Raw genomic sequence first — 19762 nt, 5'->3', positions numbered from 1 at the left:
TTGGTCTTTGTGGTTCGGCCAGCGGGAGGCTTTACAGAGGGAGACACTGTACTGTAAGTGAAAGCTTCTCATTAGAGGTACTTTTGTTAGATTGCTCCCATTAAGGATAGCAGTTTTACAAGTGGCTCGTTAATGTCAGTGCCTTGTCAGATGAGCTAGGCACAGTCAGTAGATGATGGTCTGTACGCTAGACTTTCTTGTGACGCAGTCAATCTTAGTTGGCATAGTAATTATATGTAAGAGGAAAACAGTTCTCCAGTTTCCCCTTGTCATTATTCTTGGTTAGCACAAATGCTTTAAACAGCATAGCAAGGGAGAAGCACAGGATGACACAGCACAAGATTGGAAACAAATTTTCTATCGACCCAAACAGGGAAAAATGTGATAGTGTGGGGAATAATGGCAAAAAGGTTGTCACAGAGTTCTTCTCTGTCTACTGTCTGGGAACAAACACATGACATTATCTACCCATTCCATTCTTCCTTCCTCTCTTCCTCTTCATTACTGATCCTTGGGGGCTTGTCATTGACAGTCCTTGTGATCTCAATTTTTGTCCCTACAGCAAGTAGTATTGAAAACAAAAAAGGACTTCTTCTAAGTGGTATTGGTGACCTAGGCTAACAAACTCTATATCTAAAGGGCCTGAATTTGAAACCTAGTGATATCTGATGTTGTTCCTTAAGGATAGGCACCCAACATAAATGAATTTCTTCGTTTGACTCTGTGAATTTCAATTTGAGTAGGACCTATCTTTGGTCCATGTTGAGACAGAAAGAGATGGATGGCTCCACATTCCATCCTGTTAGGCCCTCATCACAGGAAAGTAGAATTTCTTACAGCCCTTTAGGGGCTATGTACCTTTAATCTGAAGACATCTTGTTACTAGCATATGGGCTACAACTTAGCATATGGGCTACAACTATCAGGGTAGGTGGATATCCACTTAGACCTGAGCGTACATTATCAGACTTCTGAACAAACACCTGTTTGACTATTTCAACTTTAAAAAAAACTTGGTTGCCAATAATTGTATGGTTTGTAAGAAGTCAACGTTCCTTGAAAATCATTGGATCTGAATTGCATCCTTACACAAAACGTAACTATATGTATGTACAAATCATTGGATCTGAATTGCATCCTGACACAAAACGTAACTGTATGTCTACATGTACAAATCATTGGATCTTAATTGCATCCTGACACAAAACGTGACCGTATGTATTAGGGGTGGGTACCGGTACAGAAAATTCAGGTCCGGTCCAGGTCCAGGTCCAGAGGGTCAGGGCCAGGTCTGGACCTGTACCTGTAATTCATTATAGTAGTGTCGCAGTACATCATATTTTGGAGAGCAAGACACAACAAGTTAAGATCTCTGTGTGTCCTAAAAATTATGTTCAAAGTGTATATTATAATGATATGATTATTCTTGGTGCACACTAATGTGCAAAGAGGAAACAAAGATGTAACAAAACATGCAACCTTTTATTCACAGCTAACGTCTTCATCTGCTGTTTTGTATTTTCTTAAACCGGTTATGTGACCGCCTGCTGGTAGCCTGGTACTGTGAATTTTCTAATCGGTCCATAGGCCGTTCCACTGATTTTTTTCCAGACTGTTTTTTTTTACCGGTCCATTAAAAAAAATCTGTTTTGTACCAGTACACGGTACCGGTACCCACCCCTAGTATGTATGTATGCAGTAACACCATCATCATCTTCAGCACCAAGGACAGCCATTATCACCGTTCACCCCATCAGAACACATATTCAAATTGGCACTTGAGGGATGTAAGGGGGAGTTGCCATTATAACTATCCTTGAGAATACTACAGTTGACTATTGTGCCTTACTCCTAGTTTATGTAAAATTTCTCTATGAAAACCTTTAATGAGCTAATGAATACAGCATGTATTCAGAGCCCTGATGACTGCTCTGAATTCAACTGAATCCACTATCTCACCTCATTCAACTCTATAGCCTCTTTTCATTGCTGAACTGTGACAGAGACACCATTCACAGTTCAGATATGAATGAAGACATCCAACCTACTAAAATATGTATTGTTACAGAATACTATCATGTGAAATTTCAGCACTCTGCTGAACTGAAAGTACAGTGCATGTTGCACAAAGATTCCAATGGTGTCTTTCCTTGCTTGTGTCCCAGTTTGAACTAATGGTATGACCTTTTTACCAACAGCAACCAATCCTACTCAGTCCACGGATGCCTGCATGTACGACACCTCTACCATGCAACCAGGTTAGCAATTTGTATACTTTTTGGGGTGAAAGACAATGTAACGTTGGGTAACCTAAATTCGGGATTTTTCCGATAATGGTTGACTAAAATCAATCTAGCAGAACAATAAACCATCCTTTTTTTCTATTATTCTGTCAGTATCATGTACTATCTTTGCACTAATCATGTATATGGTAGATTTTGTCTCTAGTCGTGCTGACACCATAATATTTCAACTTGAAACTACCGTCCGCCGCACGCACAATTACGGTGCTGTCGGACAGGGGGGCACATTAATTCGGGAGAGAAGATTCGTCTTGAATATCTTACCGCTAATCACATTTTATACAGCAGCTATTCGTTCCATCCTTGGCTTGAGGAGAGTGCTATGGATATAGACGTGTCCAAGTAAAAAAAAATACACGAAAAAACGGCCGTACCGCACACATCAGGCATTCGATTACATCCCGTTTGTTGAGTCGGTAGAACGTCACTCAAAGTCGATCCCCACCGTCATGGCAACGTGTACATTATTCATGGCAAGTTAGCTGGATGCCGTAGCAATGGTTATACTACTATGTCCATGTGTTCCTTGTTGTGTTAGGAGCAAACTTTGAGGAAAATATCGTCTTCAGTCCACTATCACACGCAACATTTAGACAAAAAAGTGTTCCTCACAAACCTTTTGTCGTCTGCTTGACGACATGATTCTGGGTAACAATATGGCGGCGGGAAAATACACGTGCCGTAGGTTGTAGCAACAAAGAGGAGTTTTGATGATTGATCACACTTAGAATCCAGTTGCAGGTTAGCAAAAGAGATTGTAATAAGTTGTCTTGTAAATAATTGTGTTTAGCAGGCAGGAGATGTGACATTTGTCTTATAAACCAGCGAACAACCGTGCAGTGTGATTCTCCCACGAAGCCCCCAGACTCTGTCAATAAGGGACGGAGAGTTTTTGACGTCGCCAACTTCTAATGCATGGTTATCGAAGCTTTTCAGACAGTGTTCTGAATGCGTTAGTCTGTCAAGTTTGCATTTCTATCGGTATTACTGATGTTGCATCTACCACATATCCCTAAATACCCCGTTTTCGAAAAATCCCGAATTTAAGTACCCCACGAATTTATGTTACCCAACGTTACCTAACAAACCTGAAGCATATAACGTTACATCTTTTTTAAATTTTCATTCCTCCTATCACTGGTGTTATGGTGGTATGGACATTAATTTTCTTTGATGTCTGATTGCAAAATGCTTTTGGTCACCAGCAACAGATGTGCCGTTGGGAACAACAGACATCCTGATGAACCATAGTGCATGCAGACTGAATGTGTAACGAATATCAATATCTTTTGATGAAGATTTCTAAAACTCTTTTTAGATGTCTCCCAATGTGCAAACCAATACTACATAAAACAATTGCAACAGGTGAATTTGCTGGATCTATCTTTGCAATATATTTTGTTGTTGTATGAAGTGACTTGGCCATCCATTCATGATATGTGTCTTTTAACAAATGTCCCAGATCTTTCAAAAGCTGCAGCGTAGCTAATATTTGTCTGACTGCAAATCAGATATGAATGGATGCAGGCCCAGCTGGTTGGCTCAGACCAAACAAAGCAAACGTTGTTGCCCATTGACATTAGTATTCAAAGCCGTGGCTCCCATCTAAGAATAAGGAGACAGGCAAAACAGGTCAGTTTCAAAAGCATAGGAATCCAGTTGTCCCTTTTCTACTCAGCTAGTCAATTTTCTAACAAAAAGTATTGCACAAGACCTTGGGCACAGTCACTTCTGCCATCTGGTCTGTCTGTACATTCAAGATAGAAACCTCAATACATCATTATATTGTGGCTTATGCAATTATGTGGCCAAATTCCTGAATAGCAGACAGCCCCATTTGTGTCTGTCTACATGTTGCCTTATTCCATATCTGACTAAAAGCAAATACAGTTCAATTTATCATTGTAACATTAGGCCATAATTTCTTTTATCTTAGACAACATGGTACCTAGACTAGAGGGAAAATATGTTCAGATTTTATACTTGTATATTACTGACACTTTTGTACTTGAAGGTAACTTAGCTCTGCAGTTACACAGCATAAAAGACAGTAACTAGTAAACATGAATGCAAAGAAGAAGATGCATGAAGTATGTATTCTCGATGGTGAGCTGCTACTTTTAGGAATTCACAAAAAGCCATGAGGATGTTATGCTGTGGCCTTGTTAATTGTGCATGACGTAAATATGTCAAGTATGAAAGAGGTTCAGAGTATTCTGCCTTGACTCCTCAAAATGCCTTGCTTCAAATAGTCCATAAAATCTTTTGCAGCAGGAAACCAAGGCCTGCCAGACTATGCATGGCCTGCTGATTTTTCTAATTTACAGTCCCTTTCATTTTTCTTACATTAAAATGGATAACTCTTAAGTGAGAAATCCAAGGAAGGAGGCAATCTTGTTTCAACTGTTCCAGCTGGATCAGGTCAACCTAATTTTTGACAGTTGACTAGGATGTCAGTGCCCTGCAGGGCTGTCTCCAGGACCCGTCCTTCCGTCCCGGGATGGAAATTTGCTCGTTGGGACAGAAAAAAATTCAACCCCTTTCGTCCCAAAATATCAATATCATGAGATAAAACTGATGAAAATGTATTTTTTAAGCTTGAAATTACAAATTCAACAATGAAAATTTAAAAAATCGGCTCCAAAACAATGAGTGGGACAGGAAAAATTTACGGCTGGAGACACCCCTGGTGCTCTGTGTACACTTAGCATACACATTGAAATTCAATTTTTTTCCATATAAAAGCATTAGCCCTGAAAGTTCTTAATACACAACTTTTTGACCTGGCTACCACATAGGGTCTTTAAAAGCCAGATCAACATACTTTTATGTAGGGTCTACTCTGAATAATGTTGGGCAGGCAGATACCTAACTTATAAGTCAGAAGAGCACTAATTCTCAACACAGGGAATATCATAATGTGGATAGAAAGCAAACAGAAAAATGACAGCACAAGAAATGGCAGCATGTCAGGGAGTTTTCCTATGCACATACAAATAAGAAGCTAAGCATAGAATAAAACTTTCCCAATATTCATACAAGGTTGGATGCTGCTTTGTAAGGGTCAATTGGAGGAATTTTGATACTCTAGTTACAATGTAGCTACTTGCCTCACCAGGATGAAGACTTCCCTCTGCTTCCTCCATGTATTTGCTTAATCCTGAAGACTGATTTTTGTCTTGTTCCTTTCCAGAGGAGCCCCCGATGTACAAGTTTACGACGTGTGGTGCAAAAGGTCCAAATGGACCAACCCAAGCCCAGTGTGACACAAAATACAAGTACACTACTGTGGAAGTCAAGGTACCAGGAGAGGGACCTCTGCAGGGCATCCAGATATGGACCGTACCAGAAACAGAGGTGTACAGGTAAAAGGGGTACTACTCAGTCATGACCATAATACCATCAAATTTTGTTTCAACTTACTTTTGTCACGAGACATTTAAAATTTGGGTGTCCAGGTTGTTTCTTTAGTAGACAACCAACCTGAGAAAAACAACGTAAACACTGCTGCCATCTGACAACTTCTTTTGCCCGGGGATGTGGCCACGGTGGCGGCAGGACACCAACGAGAGCAAAAATAAAGCATACGAAGTTAGAGCAGCCCCTCTACACAAAATCAAAAGGTGCATTCACAAAAACTTCTCGCAGTGTTTAGCAGTTGTTATGCAGAGCGTTCACTCACAGAATTGATGCAATTCTTACTCAAACATGTTCTTAAGATGACCATTTTCTGGCAACTTCAAACGATGGAGCACCATGAGTTTGAGGGTGTGAAAAATGTGTGTCAAGCTAGGGCAGCCCTCGTTACACAAAAGTCATACTTCTTCTTCGTTGCATTTGTGAGTTTTATATAACTGACGCATTGCTGAATCATAAAGTTATTAGGGAAGAGAAGAATTAGAAGGTGTGTAAGTCATGATTGATCTGGAAATACAGCTAATTAGATATTGGCAACATCTTCTTAGTTCATCATAAAAATTCCCCTTCATTAAGTATAATGAATTGTAGTTTCTGGCAAGCCTTACTAGGTTCATAATGTCAATCACAACCTTTTATTATTGCAGTTATTGATACAAAAGGACAAACTCTGGATTTTGTGCTGGTAGATTATCTTTTTTAGCTCGCAAGATATCAATGTAAAAGAAATGCATAGTTCTATCAATTGACCACAATCCAACTGCAAAAAATCTACCTTTGAGTTTTAAAGATGTTTGCTTAATTTCATTTCAAAATGTTTCATGATTTATCTTTCTGTCCCATTGTTCATTAACATGTAACTTAATTTTGAAAGCAAATTTTTGTATGATCTTAATGTGACTTTCTTTATGTTATGCACATAGGAAAATATATATCATTAATTTGTATCAGCAAAAGGCAAAATTTTGATGATTACTGTGTAATTCGCTTTATCTTCACAGTAGCAAAATTTCACAGTGTAAGGAAAATGGGCATTTGCACTGAACTTTAACTTCACAGAACAGATGTGTGAAGGAATCATAAATGATTGCAACAGGTTTTTCACGGTGATGATAAGTTAACGATACAGAGGTGTATGCTGGCATTAATGCTCTGTTCCAATAAAGGGAGCAGAGGGAATCCAGCACTAATGCCCAATGTGCTCTGCTGCATTGATGCTACATTAGTTTGGCAAGGGTGACAGTGAAAACATAAGTGAACATAATGTTACACAGTTCCAGTGAAAGAAACAAAAATTACTATATGGAAAATGTTGCCTGTACAAAGGGGTTTAATCAGGACAGAAGGACATAACAAACATGTACAAAAAAACGTTCTGGTAAATTTTATTCCTCCTGTTCGGGAAAAACCTTTTAGTTCAAATAGAAATCATGCAGAGACGCATCACATTTTCTTTGCAGGCTCCCAGACTGTAATGAGCTCCCTTCTGTTACCTTTGATATTTAGGGCACATTTTTGTGCCTAGTGATTGGGACACCTTCATGCATGTTAGGTGCTGGGATGTCACCAAGGTGCTGTGGATTGTCGATCTATTTTCTGCCCATGCACTCCAATTAGATGAATTATGGAAATATTGTAAACCTCTCTGAATTTTGTTGCTTATTATCATCAGGTAATGTTACAGGTTTAGTTGATAGAAACACCTTTTTTTTAATCTTCTTGTAAAAATGAGCATGTATTTGGTGATGCCAATGAGCATGAAGAACTCTTTAAGGGCTGATTCTCATGTGAAACATCTGGCTGCCCTGTTAATGGCCATGTTATGTCCACAACCAACAGCATTTCTGCCTATGGAGCTAGTGGCGGTGTGGGGGCTAAGAACACAGAACAGTCCCAAGGGGCATACATCAAGGAGAAGTTCAACCTGACTGCAGGGGAGAAGCTGTACATCCTGGTGGGACAGGAGGGGGAGAGTGCCTGCTCTAAGGTACATGTGTTGTCTGGCATTAGTCTTAACTTATACGCTGCATTTGGATATATCATGTTTATGTTCATGTGTATGGAAAAAGATTGTATGATTAGCGCTAGTTCACCATTAACCGAGACGATTTCTGGTAAGAGTCAATTTTGTCACTGATGTTACATTTCTTCTCTAGTCCTGTTGATACAAAAATATTGCAATTTGAATGGACCGCCCATGTCCTTGAGACCGGCAAATTTGTTGTGGCAGCGTAACCGCGTAAGTGCAAGAAGAATACTCCTCAAAATCATTGCCGCAGTCTATAAAGCAGCTGTTGTTCCTTTTGGTTTTGGTTTGAAGAGAGTGCTTAAAGATATAAAGTTGTCTAGGCACAAAAAATCACAACAAAATGGCCATTAATTTTTACATGACTACGTCACTAATAAATGCTTTGTTCCAGCAAACCAACACGGTAGCTCAAATCCTCCAATGACGTGGTGGAAAGTTTTGACGTCGCCATCTTCGAATGCAGGGTTATCGAAACGTTTTAGACAGTGTTTTGAATATGTCAGTCTATCAAATTTGCATTCCTGGCGGTATAACTGATGTTGCATCTAGCATATATCCTTAAAATAACATGTTTACAAAAATCCCAGAAAATATGTTAAACTTCAGATTTAGGTGAAGTGTGGTTACTAATGGTTGTGCAAATCTCCCCAATCCTGTTTTCCTGCACAACCCAACACATGCACTGCACCAAGTCTGGCATGTTTACTAATGGCAATAAATGTCCGGTAAGTCTGGTATCGGTTGCTCATAACGACCAATCCTGCCAGGTTAATCTGGTATTGTCGGAGTTACTGGGCATCTGTTGCCATTGGTAAAATCCACTTTTCGTGCCCTGATGTATACAGTAAATGATAGTAACTGTTTTATATGGAATAAGACAGATGAACTCAGACATTGATATGATTATATAGTCCTTCATCATGGTGCAACATGTCATGCCCATATGGCAGCCGAGTCTACAACTCTACATCGATTCTCGTACCCTAAAGCCTTTTTGGACTCCTGCTAGGGACTATTGTGTTTTAAAAGTCATACATTCTCACCAATGCCAGACCTGTGGGGACATCTCTAATATCAAGCCTGGTAGTCAACGTCAGCCCTTGTTTTTCATGTTGCCCGATCTTTCTTTTGAAATTTTCTTTTTTAACCAACAGCAGAAATTACCTGTCACAGAGTATGGTGACAATATCAGAATCCTATGGTGAAAGCTTAGTAGAGTTAAGCTTTACAGTAAAGCAATGTGACATCCGAATACAAGCTACCTTTACTCTTCATGTGCACAATACTTCAGTTTTCAGCACCATGGAAAGCATCATAGACAGATTACATACAGAATGGTTGTACCTATGAATCTGTAGTTACTCAAGCAAAATAATATATATCTCAGTTTGCTAATGAAATTGCATCAACACTGCATGCATACAGGACTCCCTGCACTTGATCCTCTGTCAGCAGGGTCACATGAAAACAATTGTTCAAGACTGATACATAACTTCTTGCTTTCACCTTTCCAGACCTAGAGTATTGGTTATGGTATGATTGAATTTCAAAGTAAAATTTGATATTGATTAACACAGCAGTTACAGTCCTGCAGAGGAATCCTGCATAGTGCATTCCACCATTAGGGCTGTTATTCGGAACCAATAGAATTTCCTCTAATTTCATGAAATTTGAAAAATTGTCCAGAGAGAATTGAAGAAAGTGTTGGAGTACAAGAAAGTTTGTCTTTCCAAAAGATCTGTAGGTTTCTTACAAAAAGCTCTTATTTCTGACACAAACAACATATCAAAGCTTCGAAGCAAATGGATAACAAGATCAATGGCACACCATTATCTTCACTGTAATCAAAAAGGCTTTTAAGAAACCATGTTCTGTCCAAATAAGATACGAGCCCTGTCAAAGGTGTAGAGGGCAGGTTAAATCTTAAATTATATGATAACACAAGAGCAGCATTCCATTCCAGTCCATACTTCCCAGAGACTAATGGATATGAGGGATATAGAGTTACTTAGAGGAGAGATTGCTAAGGACTGGGGCATTATTGAATGGCATCCTGGGACATTTACAAGTGGCACCCTGCCAAGCAAGAGTGGTCGTGAATATCTGAAAAGCCTGGTACAGTATTTTACAAATGCTAGCTATGGTATAAGGCATACATTGAAAGAACTGATAATTTTCGGGGGCGGGTGTATTTAAAAACACGGGTATGGGTATGCATATGTCAGGTGCGACCAAATACATAATTTCCACCTCTGTTTCCTCATCTGGATTTGTAAACTAATCATATGAAAAGACTGAAATCTACCAAGTATGTCTTCAATTTGAAAAATCCTCAACAAGACATTTTTCATCATTTTTTTTTCATCCCCCTTGATTCTTCAAAAGTCTCACAATAATGCCAGTTTCAAAGCTTTGGTACTATGATAACAAACTTCTTTTCACTATCTTGGAGGTGAATATCACTTTGGAATTAGTTTGTGGTCCATGGGTGCTGTTTAGAAATCTGTGTAATAAGAAGTTAATTTTGTAAAGCCTAGATTATCAATGGTATCTTCTTCTTCTTTACTGCTTAGCCTCATATCTGAGATTATCAGCAGTTGCGCATGGGTTAGATACAACACAATCAATTTCAAACCTTTGCTACTTGAAGGTATGATCATGACATTGGACATTTACCTCCCACTGGAATTTTCTGTACAAACATTGTGGAGAGATATATAAGGGAAATGTATGTGTGGAAGGGAATTCTATTAAGCCATTGCTAATCTGACTTAATCTTCTTTTGATCCTATTGCCTCTCTTGTGAGTAGATGGGAAAATTTGTGAACGTAAGTACCTTTATTTAGTCAATATCATATCTGTTGTGTATGTTTACTAGCTAAGGGAGATAAGTGTAGTACAGAGTATGTTAACTTTTACTTGAATCTGTAAAGAAAAGGAATGTGGACTGCACATACCTTACCTCAGGAAGTTGTGCTAATATTTGAAATGGATTTATGACAGACTGTTCTGTCTCACCTTTGAAAATTTGGAAAAAAATTTCATACCTAGCCTAAAAGAAACATTATCTTTAGGTGAGGGTTTTAGATATAAATGTCAAATGTAATTGTTTCTTACAAGTATATACAAAGTACAGGACACACAATTTCAAGTATTTACCAATGCATGAATGAGTATTATGTATTGAATAAGACCAACAAATTTGTCAACACAAAACAGTAAATTTACAGGTCGTCCTGTTATGATGAATGGCAAAAACAAGTATCTCAGGAATGCCACAAGGACCTCCGGATCCTGGCAATTTGTTTTGGTATTCATAGCCTCAATTAAGAGACTGCAATATCCAGCTGCTACTGGCTTGGAGGCATTCTTCCTTAGAAAAGCAGCCTGTTGATGAATTATTGAGTGTTGCCAAATGTTTATCATAACTGGGAGTACCACAAATATTTTTTTCAATGAAAAATTAGGGGTATTGATCTGAGATAAACATGAAAGAAAAAGACATGCAGCAGGGTTTTCAATGCAACTCATCAACTTTTGTCATCTCTTTGTGAAGTCTGACCTGTGGTCTTTTTGAATGTATTTCAATTTTGTTGAAGTTGGGATCAAAGTAACTTGGACTACACGTATTACCCAAATATGGCAGAATGGAAATGTGCAACCTTAGGAGACAACACCAAAGGAGATTCCTCATTAGGGACGATCTATGTAATCTTCATGCCAGAACATGTGGTCCCAGCAAAAAGTTCAAGGAAAAATTGCAATGTATCTGTGTATGTATCCAGGGACACCTGAAAAACAGGTCAAGGAACCTGGGTGTATCTACACACTGGTAAAATAGATCAATGAAATGAAATGAATGAAATTAAGCCATGTAGGGTGTGTACTGCATTGAATTAGTAATATGAAATCGATATCAAAGTCTGCTCACATTGCTGCTTCAAGGCAACACACTGGTATGACGTAAATGACTTGAAAAACAAAGCTTGCTTTTCTGTATAGAAACACGAATCAAGATGACATCTGTCAAGGCCCCGACATAGAATATCTTTAGGCCACACCAATTTAATTTGCTGCTTCTCGGAATAGCCTGTCCTGTTTTTCCGATTTTGAAAAAAAAATGGTGTGGCCTTACTATGGTATTTCCTATTGATGGAAATTCTTGCTGTCAACAAATTATACTAGACTTGTGAATTGTACTAGAATTGTACCCATTTTTCAACTTCATACCTCTAACAATTAAATCAGGGGAAGGCCATAATAGTGTATATTAAAGTAATAAGAATTTATTCTCTGGACATTGTAGATTGCTGCAATCAGGGGTGTGCTGTAAATGCAATGATCACAGTATCTTCCACGGATTACCAACAAGTTTTCGGCCCTCAATCTGTTTGTGCCTTAATGCAATACATTGATACCTGTTATGTTGAAATTATGGGCAGTAGAGTGTAAGCACTAACATAGCATACTTTGTGTTCCAGGGAACTCGTCTAATTGCTCCTTACTGTGCTGGAAAAGTCCCAGATAATATGGATGAGAAGAGATTTTCTGAAGTTGCTGGAGGTGGAGGGGGTGGAGGAGGAGCATCATATGTCTTTAAGGTTACCATAAGTTCACTTCAATAATGACTAACGGGGGGTGTCCATAGTCCGGTAAGGTCCATAGTCCGGTAAGGTTTTAAAAATCATTGTTGCGGAGATATGCATGGGTAGCTGCATATGATAAGTACACCTAGTTATGGACTAAACCTTCATGTAAATCACCACGAAGTTGGAGTATGTGTTGAAGTTGGTAAGCCCCAACGGATAAAGATTTCAAAAATTGCACAAGTTTGACGCCTTCCGTGCGGGTTGACGAGCGAATTGTTCATCGTAGAAGACAACATGTAAAAAGATACCACCACATATAGGAAGGACATTCATTAGACTTCCTCTTAAAACAAACCTATATACCATCTTTGCCTTTAAAGTTGGATAATTGGAGTTAAAATGACGCCGCAGTGTTCATCCTGTCGCTCCTCCATCTTTACCAATGACGTATGACGGCAGCCAAAAGAGGTGCCTAACACAATTAAATTAGTCAACCCGCCGGTAGAGCGCCGACCATTCCAGAAAATTGAACCCTACCGACTGAAAAAATCCCATAGATATTGCTGCTATCAATGACAAGGTTGAAAAGACCAGCAATGGAGCCGAAGGCGTAAAGGCATACGATCGCAGGCAACGTAAACAATGTCCCGTCATTTTGTTTTCGGCGGCAGGTTGATCTCACCGTGACAAGGGAAATTTCTATCTCACCGTATTTGAACAATTACTGTAATACAAAATATGGCACATATTTCCGATAAAAATGATATTGCAAGGCTTAACTGTAATTCTATTTACATGGGATGCTTAAACATCCACGGTAATGACCTGCTTGTCACCTTACCGGAGTTTGGACCCCCTTTTTGTGTTAGAACGTTCCACTAGAATGCAAACCCAAAAACTGCCGTGACGTTTGTGCGTAATAAGCGAAGTGCGGAACGCTACTGTTTAAATGAAAACTATGTATGTGTAGCTTGAATCACAGTTATATGCCTGTTACAAGATCTAAGCTTGTTTTTGGTGGGTTCAGGGCAAAATTTACGATGATAAAAGACATGCACATTCACTGAGAACAGTTACCGAACTATGGACACCCCCCGTTAATGATCACAATAAACTAATTTAGAAGAACAGAAGTCCAAAAGATGCCGAAGTTTTAAGCATAGAATTCAAAGAAATAAGGAAAGGATCCTTTGTGAACAGTCTTTCTCACTCCTGTGCCAACTATCACATATTCTTTACTCAAGTTTTACTTACCTGTTACAGGTGAATGAAGCAATGGGGGAATACATTCCTCTGATTGTGGCAGGGGGAGGAGGTGGGAAAGCATACCGCCAGCCTGCTGACTCCTTCTTCTCACATGGGATTGTGAATCCTCATGGACAAGGCACAAATGGTCTAACTGGATTTGCAGGTTGGTCCATGCACTTGACTTTGTGAATTCAAAGCTAAAACATACCAGTCAGAAAGGATAAAGAGGTGTTAGTTTTACATTGAAAAAAAGCTAATTAGAGGCATTCTCTCAAGGACAGAGATGGCAAGAGATGGCAAGACATCACGCCATCTGGCAGCTGACGCCAACTATGGGAGAACTGAGGAGCTTGGTGATAACAATTGAATGGTTTTGTTGCTTCAGGTGGAGGAGGGGGTTGGAATGACACCACATTACAGCCGATAGGGGGTAGGTCCCTTGTGGAGGGTGGTCGTGGTGGAACGGCCTGCTCAAAAGCCATCAAGTCCCTGGGATGGAACACGTCAGGTGGCTTTGGTGGTGGAGGGGGTGCGTGCACAGCAGGGGGTGGTGGAGGTGGATACACAGGTACAACGCCCAGTGCTGCATTGTTGTAATGCCTAGAGATTAGATTTTTTTAAAGTTACAGAGACTAATATACATATAAGGGAGAGCGCTCAAATCCCATGCACTTTCATTCAGGTACATGTACCTGTAAAAAACTTAGCTTTGTCATATGCATAGCTTTGTGATGTGCTGACATACTTTTTAGTCCTCAAGCTGATGAGATACAATGTGCCCAACATTTCATTCTTCATTGATTGATTGATTCTTCTGCACTAGCAGAACTGAAATCACCTCTGTTGAACTTTCAGGTGGGGATGCCTCTGACACAAACAACCTTGAGGCTGATGGGTTCGGAGGGTCGTCCTATATGAGTCAGGATGTCGTATATCAGGTTTATTTATCAGGTATGTAACCAAAGGGGTTGGTCAAAGAAATTCCATTACAAAACTGGTCCTAATGTCTCCACGAAACAAAAGGAAATTGATCAATATCCATGAACATAAACATATGATTTGCCATCTCAATACATCAACTGTTCTTGTGGTAGGTTGTGCTAATGATCAACAAAACCTTCCTCCAAACATGATTTGGCCGACTATGCCATCATGTTATCAATTTTCTCGTTAATTCTACTCCACCATGCCATCCAAGTTTGGATGATGTACCGTTGTCGCTAAAAAATCGATTCAGCTTTAGACATCAAGCATCACTGCTGACTTTGTAATGATTATCTATTGAACAGATTTTTTAATACTTACAATCAAGTCTGATGATACACATATTGTTGCTGTAACACCCTTCAGCCTTGGTGTTTTCTGTAGCAAAGGGCTATTTTTTTCATATCACTGCGTGGTGTCTATATTTTTCAAGTAAGCTGAATATGTGCAAGTTTCTTGTGGTGTGTTACATTTGTGCAGTGTTCATTTTGTGATCCATTTTATTGCACATGTTTTCTTCTGCTTGTTTGTTTGTTTATGTTTGTTATGTGCTTCTGTACTGTGTGCACAGAGACATATACTACCCTCATTATTTGTTCATCAGAGATGGCAGAAAAAGTAGCCTGATGTTGCCTGATGTAAGTTAGTATCATTGTGCACCCCTTGGTTCTCTGGTTTTGTTTGGTACATAATTTTGCCTTTTCAACCCTACACAGTAAATTCTGCCTTCATTTGCCGTGCACTTTAATGCCATTGGGACTGCAGTGATGTCATCCAATGTTGGGGTTTGCATGGTCTGCATGAAGACAAGCTCTCTATCTTAGGACAAAAGAAAGGGGGCCATGCTTCAATTGCTTGCCTTGAAAGCCTGGCTTTCATCTTTGAACTACAAAGATGCCATGTTTGTACGTCAGACTAAGCAGTATTACCTTACCTTTACCTGGGCCCATGCTCATTATAGCATGTTTTAGAATACGATATCAGTAGCGTAGATACCCTTCTGCCTCACAAAGTAATTACTGCAACTGCCACTTATCCTGCAAAAGGTTTTTGTTTTTAAAAGTCCCCTGCTTCATTATCTGGTGCTTGGTTAACCTAACCTGTTCTTTCTTCTAGGGGTTCAAAGTGGTGATGGAGAGGTCTTGATTGAAGTCAGCATGCACTGTGATGAGTGCGAATACGAATGCTATGACCTGGATCCTAAAAATAAACAGTACAAATGTACCTGTGGGCGCGATGAAGAGCTGGCTGAGGACGGCAGGTCATGTCTCCGTGAGTTTCATGTTATTTAATATTCATTTAAAACCACTACATACCACATCATGAAATAAACAAGGCAGGTCATGCTTGCATGAGTTTTATGAGATTTATTCATTACCACACCATACCACTATCTAACACTTTATGAAATATGGATCAATTGTTAAAAGTTGAGTGGACTTTTTCAGGAAGAATTGACCATTTTATGGGGCTTTCATTAAAGTTGCACATCCTGGTCCAAGTGTTTGCCTGTAAATGTACTTGACTATAAATCTAAGGTCTAGAAATAAAACATTTTCCCTATACATTTCCAATTAGACTAAATCAGTAGGTATACGATAGCTGTTTCTGATTCTACCCAGGCTTTTTATGTGAGGACCCTGGCACACCACGAAACGGCCAGCGGGTGCCAGCCGTGGGGACCTCCTCCCTGCTGAATGGTACAACCCTGGAGTATTCCTGCAATAAGGGATACTACCTCTCAGGACCAAAAACAATCACCTGCACCAGCGATGGCACCTGGACCCCTGAAAACAACCAGCAATGTCTTGGTGTGCACTACTTTTGCTTCTTAAGTGTATATTTTGCAACCTCCGAACCTGTACCTAAACCTCTGTACTGGTACATGTACCTGTACCTGATGTTACGTTTTGGTACGCAGCACTATATACAACGTTGTGATCTCCGAACAGTCTTTTGCAAATGAGATGAAGATACTACACATAAATGGTACTTGATTAATGTCAGAATGATAAATCCTTAGGTAGACACTGTCATAGGAATAAAATATTTGAAACTCGAAGAATTCTTTCATTTGGAGTGGATCCAAAGACTTGATCTGAGGAGCTGGATGTTGTTCATGCACTGTCTGTCCTGTAATATTACCAGCAGGCACTTTACATGGCAAGTACAGACCAGTCATTGTATCAAAAGATATTGCAGCTGACCAGTCATCTAAAAATGTTATTGCAGTTGACCAGTCAAATGAAAAGATATTGTAGTTGACCGGTCATATTTGAGTTTCATTAAAACACATTGCACTTATCTCAAGTGACTTAAGTGACTTGCAATATTTTGTGATCAATTCAGCAGAGTTATAGCACAAATGTTGATTGATGGTAGCATGAAGTTTTCTGATTGATGGATATGAGGTCCAAATTTTACAGGATGAACTTACCAAATAACTCATCATCTACTTCACTTTAGACTGATCAAAGGATGGAGACCAGTGACATTAATACTAGTTTTGAGTCTTGCACTATTTCTTGGGAAAGATTGAAACCTGGAGCAATGTTACTGTACTGTTTTTCCTCTTAGAGCTTAATGATGATGTCTTAACTCACACACATATTCAAAAACCCTTCCCCATTCGGAACATAAACATGACTGTTGATAGACCACTACAACTATCATAAAGTTTGTTTGAAATGTAACATATTTTGTATTCCAGACATTTCAGTCTTGGCAGCCGTTATCTCCTCTATTGTGCTGTTTGTCCTGATCATGGCAATCCTTGCCGTGGTGTTTGGTAAGTATCAAAAGTACCAGATGTGTTTACTTCACAACACCTTCATTTTCAGCACCACAGACAGGTGCAACTGAGATCATTGCTTTTTTTCACATTCAAGCACCTGTTTTCAGTTATAATGATTGTTTTATATGCTAACGACCTAGAACGACCTTTACACAACTTTGAGACCAATGGGAATCTCAGACAGCCTTATAATTTTATATTTACACGATTATCCTGTACCTCACATGCTCGAAAGTTATCCTCTCAAAACATATCTTGCAGTACTAAGAAGAGGGTTCCAAATAAAGATACAACCTTGCACATTTCTGATGGTTATCTGTGGAGCAACTTTGAGCTTGTAATTCTTCATGAAAACAATACAAAGTGCAACATTAAAAAAAATGCTAAACATAGCAGGACCATGCTCAACATCAAACATTCCATCTCCAGTGTATCGCCGCAAGCAGAAGCAGCTGAAGGAGGCTCGTCAGGAGATTCAGAGCCCAGAGTACCAGCTGAGCAAGCTGCGGAACCACACCATCATCACAGACTACAACCCCAACTACACCTTCGGAGGCAGCCAGGTCACACTAAACGACCTTCATGAGATCCCCCGGGACAAGCTGTCCCTTCTTAGGTCAGTCTCCCCTCTTTTCGTATTGTGCATTTAGAGTCGTGTTGGGGTAACGGTTAGGGTGTTTGGCCTAGAACTCAGAGGTCCTGACTTAGAATCCTCTGGCATGCCACCTATGTTGTTCCCTTGGGAAAGCCACTTTACACGACTTTCCTTACTCCACCAATGGGTACCTGACTTTGTTTGGGGAGGTAAAAGGCGGTCAAAGGAGATGGTTTGGCTCCGCCTTCCAATAACATGCCCTAGACACGGGCCCCTACGCCCTCCAAAAGGCTACCTTCACCTGCCTTTTACTTAGGGTCACTTGCTTACAGAGCCATTAAGAGCAACTTAATGTTGGGAATTCTTTCTTGCATTGGGTATTCCCCCTGAATGTTGATGTCCTGCACTCCAATCAAACATCAATGCTCTTACCATGGATTGTTTCAAGTTTTGAAAAACCAGTCTTCCATCAGGTAACTTTTGATGTGCTGAACACCTGATTTTTAACTTATTTTGGTCACCAGAGCATGTTCATACCTGTATGCTGTAGAGTATAGTTTATACCTGTCATCACACTCATGTGGTTGTTAAAGAAGTTTGAGACATTGTTTTCTGAATTCGTATATCTCTTTTGAGAAGATTGGGGGAAACAATGACAATGTTTTTTTGAGCCCCTCTCCTAATGGAATGGACAATTATGTACACATTTGAGACAATAACTAGAGAACCAATTTGAAGGTAAAGCTTGCTTGGAAATCAGTTACAATGTTAACTGAAGGGACCACCCTAAAGATGAACAAAAATAAATAAACTGAACTACATATCACTGATAGGGCTATTGCTATTATTGAGAGCAGTATAGAATTTCATTTGTCTCAATATGCATGTTCACAGATTAAGTATCTTGTCTATCATTGTTTATCTAGATGACAATTAGAATACCTTGTTGGACATTCTCTTGACAGACCTCTTGGGCAGGGTGCCTTTGGTGAGGTGTATGAGGGGATGTTGAAGAGCATGCCTGGGGAGAAACCACACCTTCCTGTGGCTGTAAAGGTAATTACTCTAGGCTTCTGCACCTCATGTTATGCTGTAGCAAAACGAGGTATATTGCATGTGCATTGAATGATCAACAGGGACATTCTCTTTTCTATTACATTACATTCAAATCAACCGATAGGGGGCATTATGTACTACATAGTCTGAATTTCATGATTCAGTGACAAAAGTAAGGAGAATGACTCCTAACAAAAAAAAGCCATGTGAGTTGCTGTATAAACAGGTGCAGTGGCGCAGATCTTTAGGTTACCGTGATGAGTCTCAGTGAGTCGCTGAGTCCTTGGAATCAATCCAATGTTCCCAGAAACATGCCAGATCAATGTTGTCTCCACCCCCAATTAAATTGATTTGTTTTTTTCTGGGATGTGTGGTTTGTAGACTCGTAACTCCAAGGTCACACGAGTTTGATTTATTGATTTTATGATTTTCTCCGGAAAATAATGGAGTGTGTGGGCAGGTACCCTATGGTAGACCCCAATACCACCACAGGAACCTGAAAGTCAACATAGCCTGCTTGATAATTCAAATAATGAGTTTTCATTGATAAATGACAAAAAATACTGTAATAACTATGATGATAAGGACTTTCTTGAACTGTTGGTGATAAAGGTATACATTATGTTGGTTTGAGTCATATCCTTAATGGTCCATGTGATCTTTGAATTGTTTCAAATAAGAATTTAAGTGAAATGGCAAATCCAAGAACCAAGAAATTGAATTTAAGTGGCCAAGAGGTACCTGAAT

At 39.5% G+C, this 19762-nt stretch overlaps 1 protein-coding gene across 4 annotated transcripts in view; it reads left to right on the top strand.

Annotated features, from left to right (window-relative positions):
* LOC136433202 (tyrosine-protein kinase receptor-like) overlaps positions 1-19762 on the top strand; it is an 83788-nt gene that overhangs the window by 55803 nt on the left and 8223 nt on the right. For 3 of the 4 annotated variants that reach the window (XM_066425149.1, XM_066425150.1, XM_066425151.1), the window contains exons 12-24: positions 2199-2258; positions 5497-5668; positions 7560-7707; positions 10560-10577; positions 12231-12350; positions 13602-13749; positions 13972-14154; positions 14442-14537; positions 15687-15842; positions 16193-16381; positions 17281-17358; positions 17794-17980; positions 18925-19015. In XM_066425149.1, the coding sequence (XP_066281246.1) occupies positions 2199-2258; positions 5497-5668; positions 7560-7707; positions 10560-10577; positions 12231-12350; positions 13602-13749; positions 13972-14154; positions 14442-14537; positions 15687-15842; positions 16193-16381; positions 17281-17358; positions 17794-17980; positions 18925-19015 (1646 nt within the window). The remainder of the gene's footprint in view (positions 1-2198; positions 2259-5496; positions 5669-7559; positions 7708-10559; positions 10578-12230; positions 12351-13601; positions 13750-13971; positions 14155-14441; positions 14538-15686; positions 15843-16192; positions 16382-17280; positions 17359-17793; positions 17981-18924; positions 19016-19762) is intronic. The other variant, XM_066425152.1, reaches the window with a different exon arrangement.

The sequence above is a fragment of the Branchiostoma lanceolatum genome, chromosome 4 (assembly GCF_035083965.1).
Source record: "Branchiostoma lanceolatum isolate klBraLanc5 chromosome 4, klBraLanc5.hap2, whole genome shotgun sequence".
NCBI classification, from domain to species: domain Eukaryota; kingdom Metazoa; phylum Chordata; class Leptocardii; order Amphioxiformes; family Branchiostomatidae; genus Branchiostoma; species Branchiostoma lanceolatum.
This window is presented reverse-complemented; position numbering and strand designations above follow the sequence as displayed.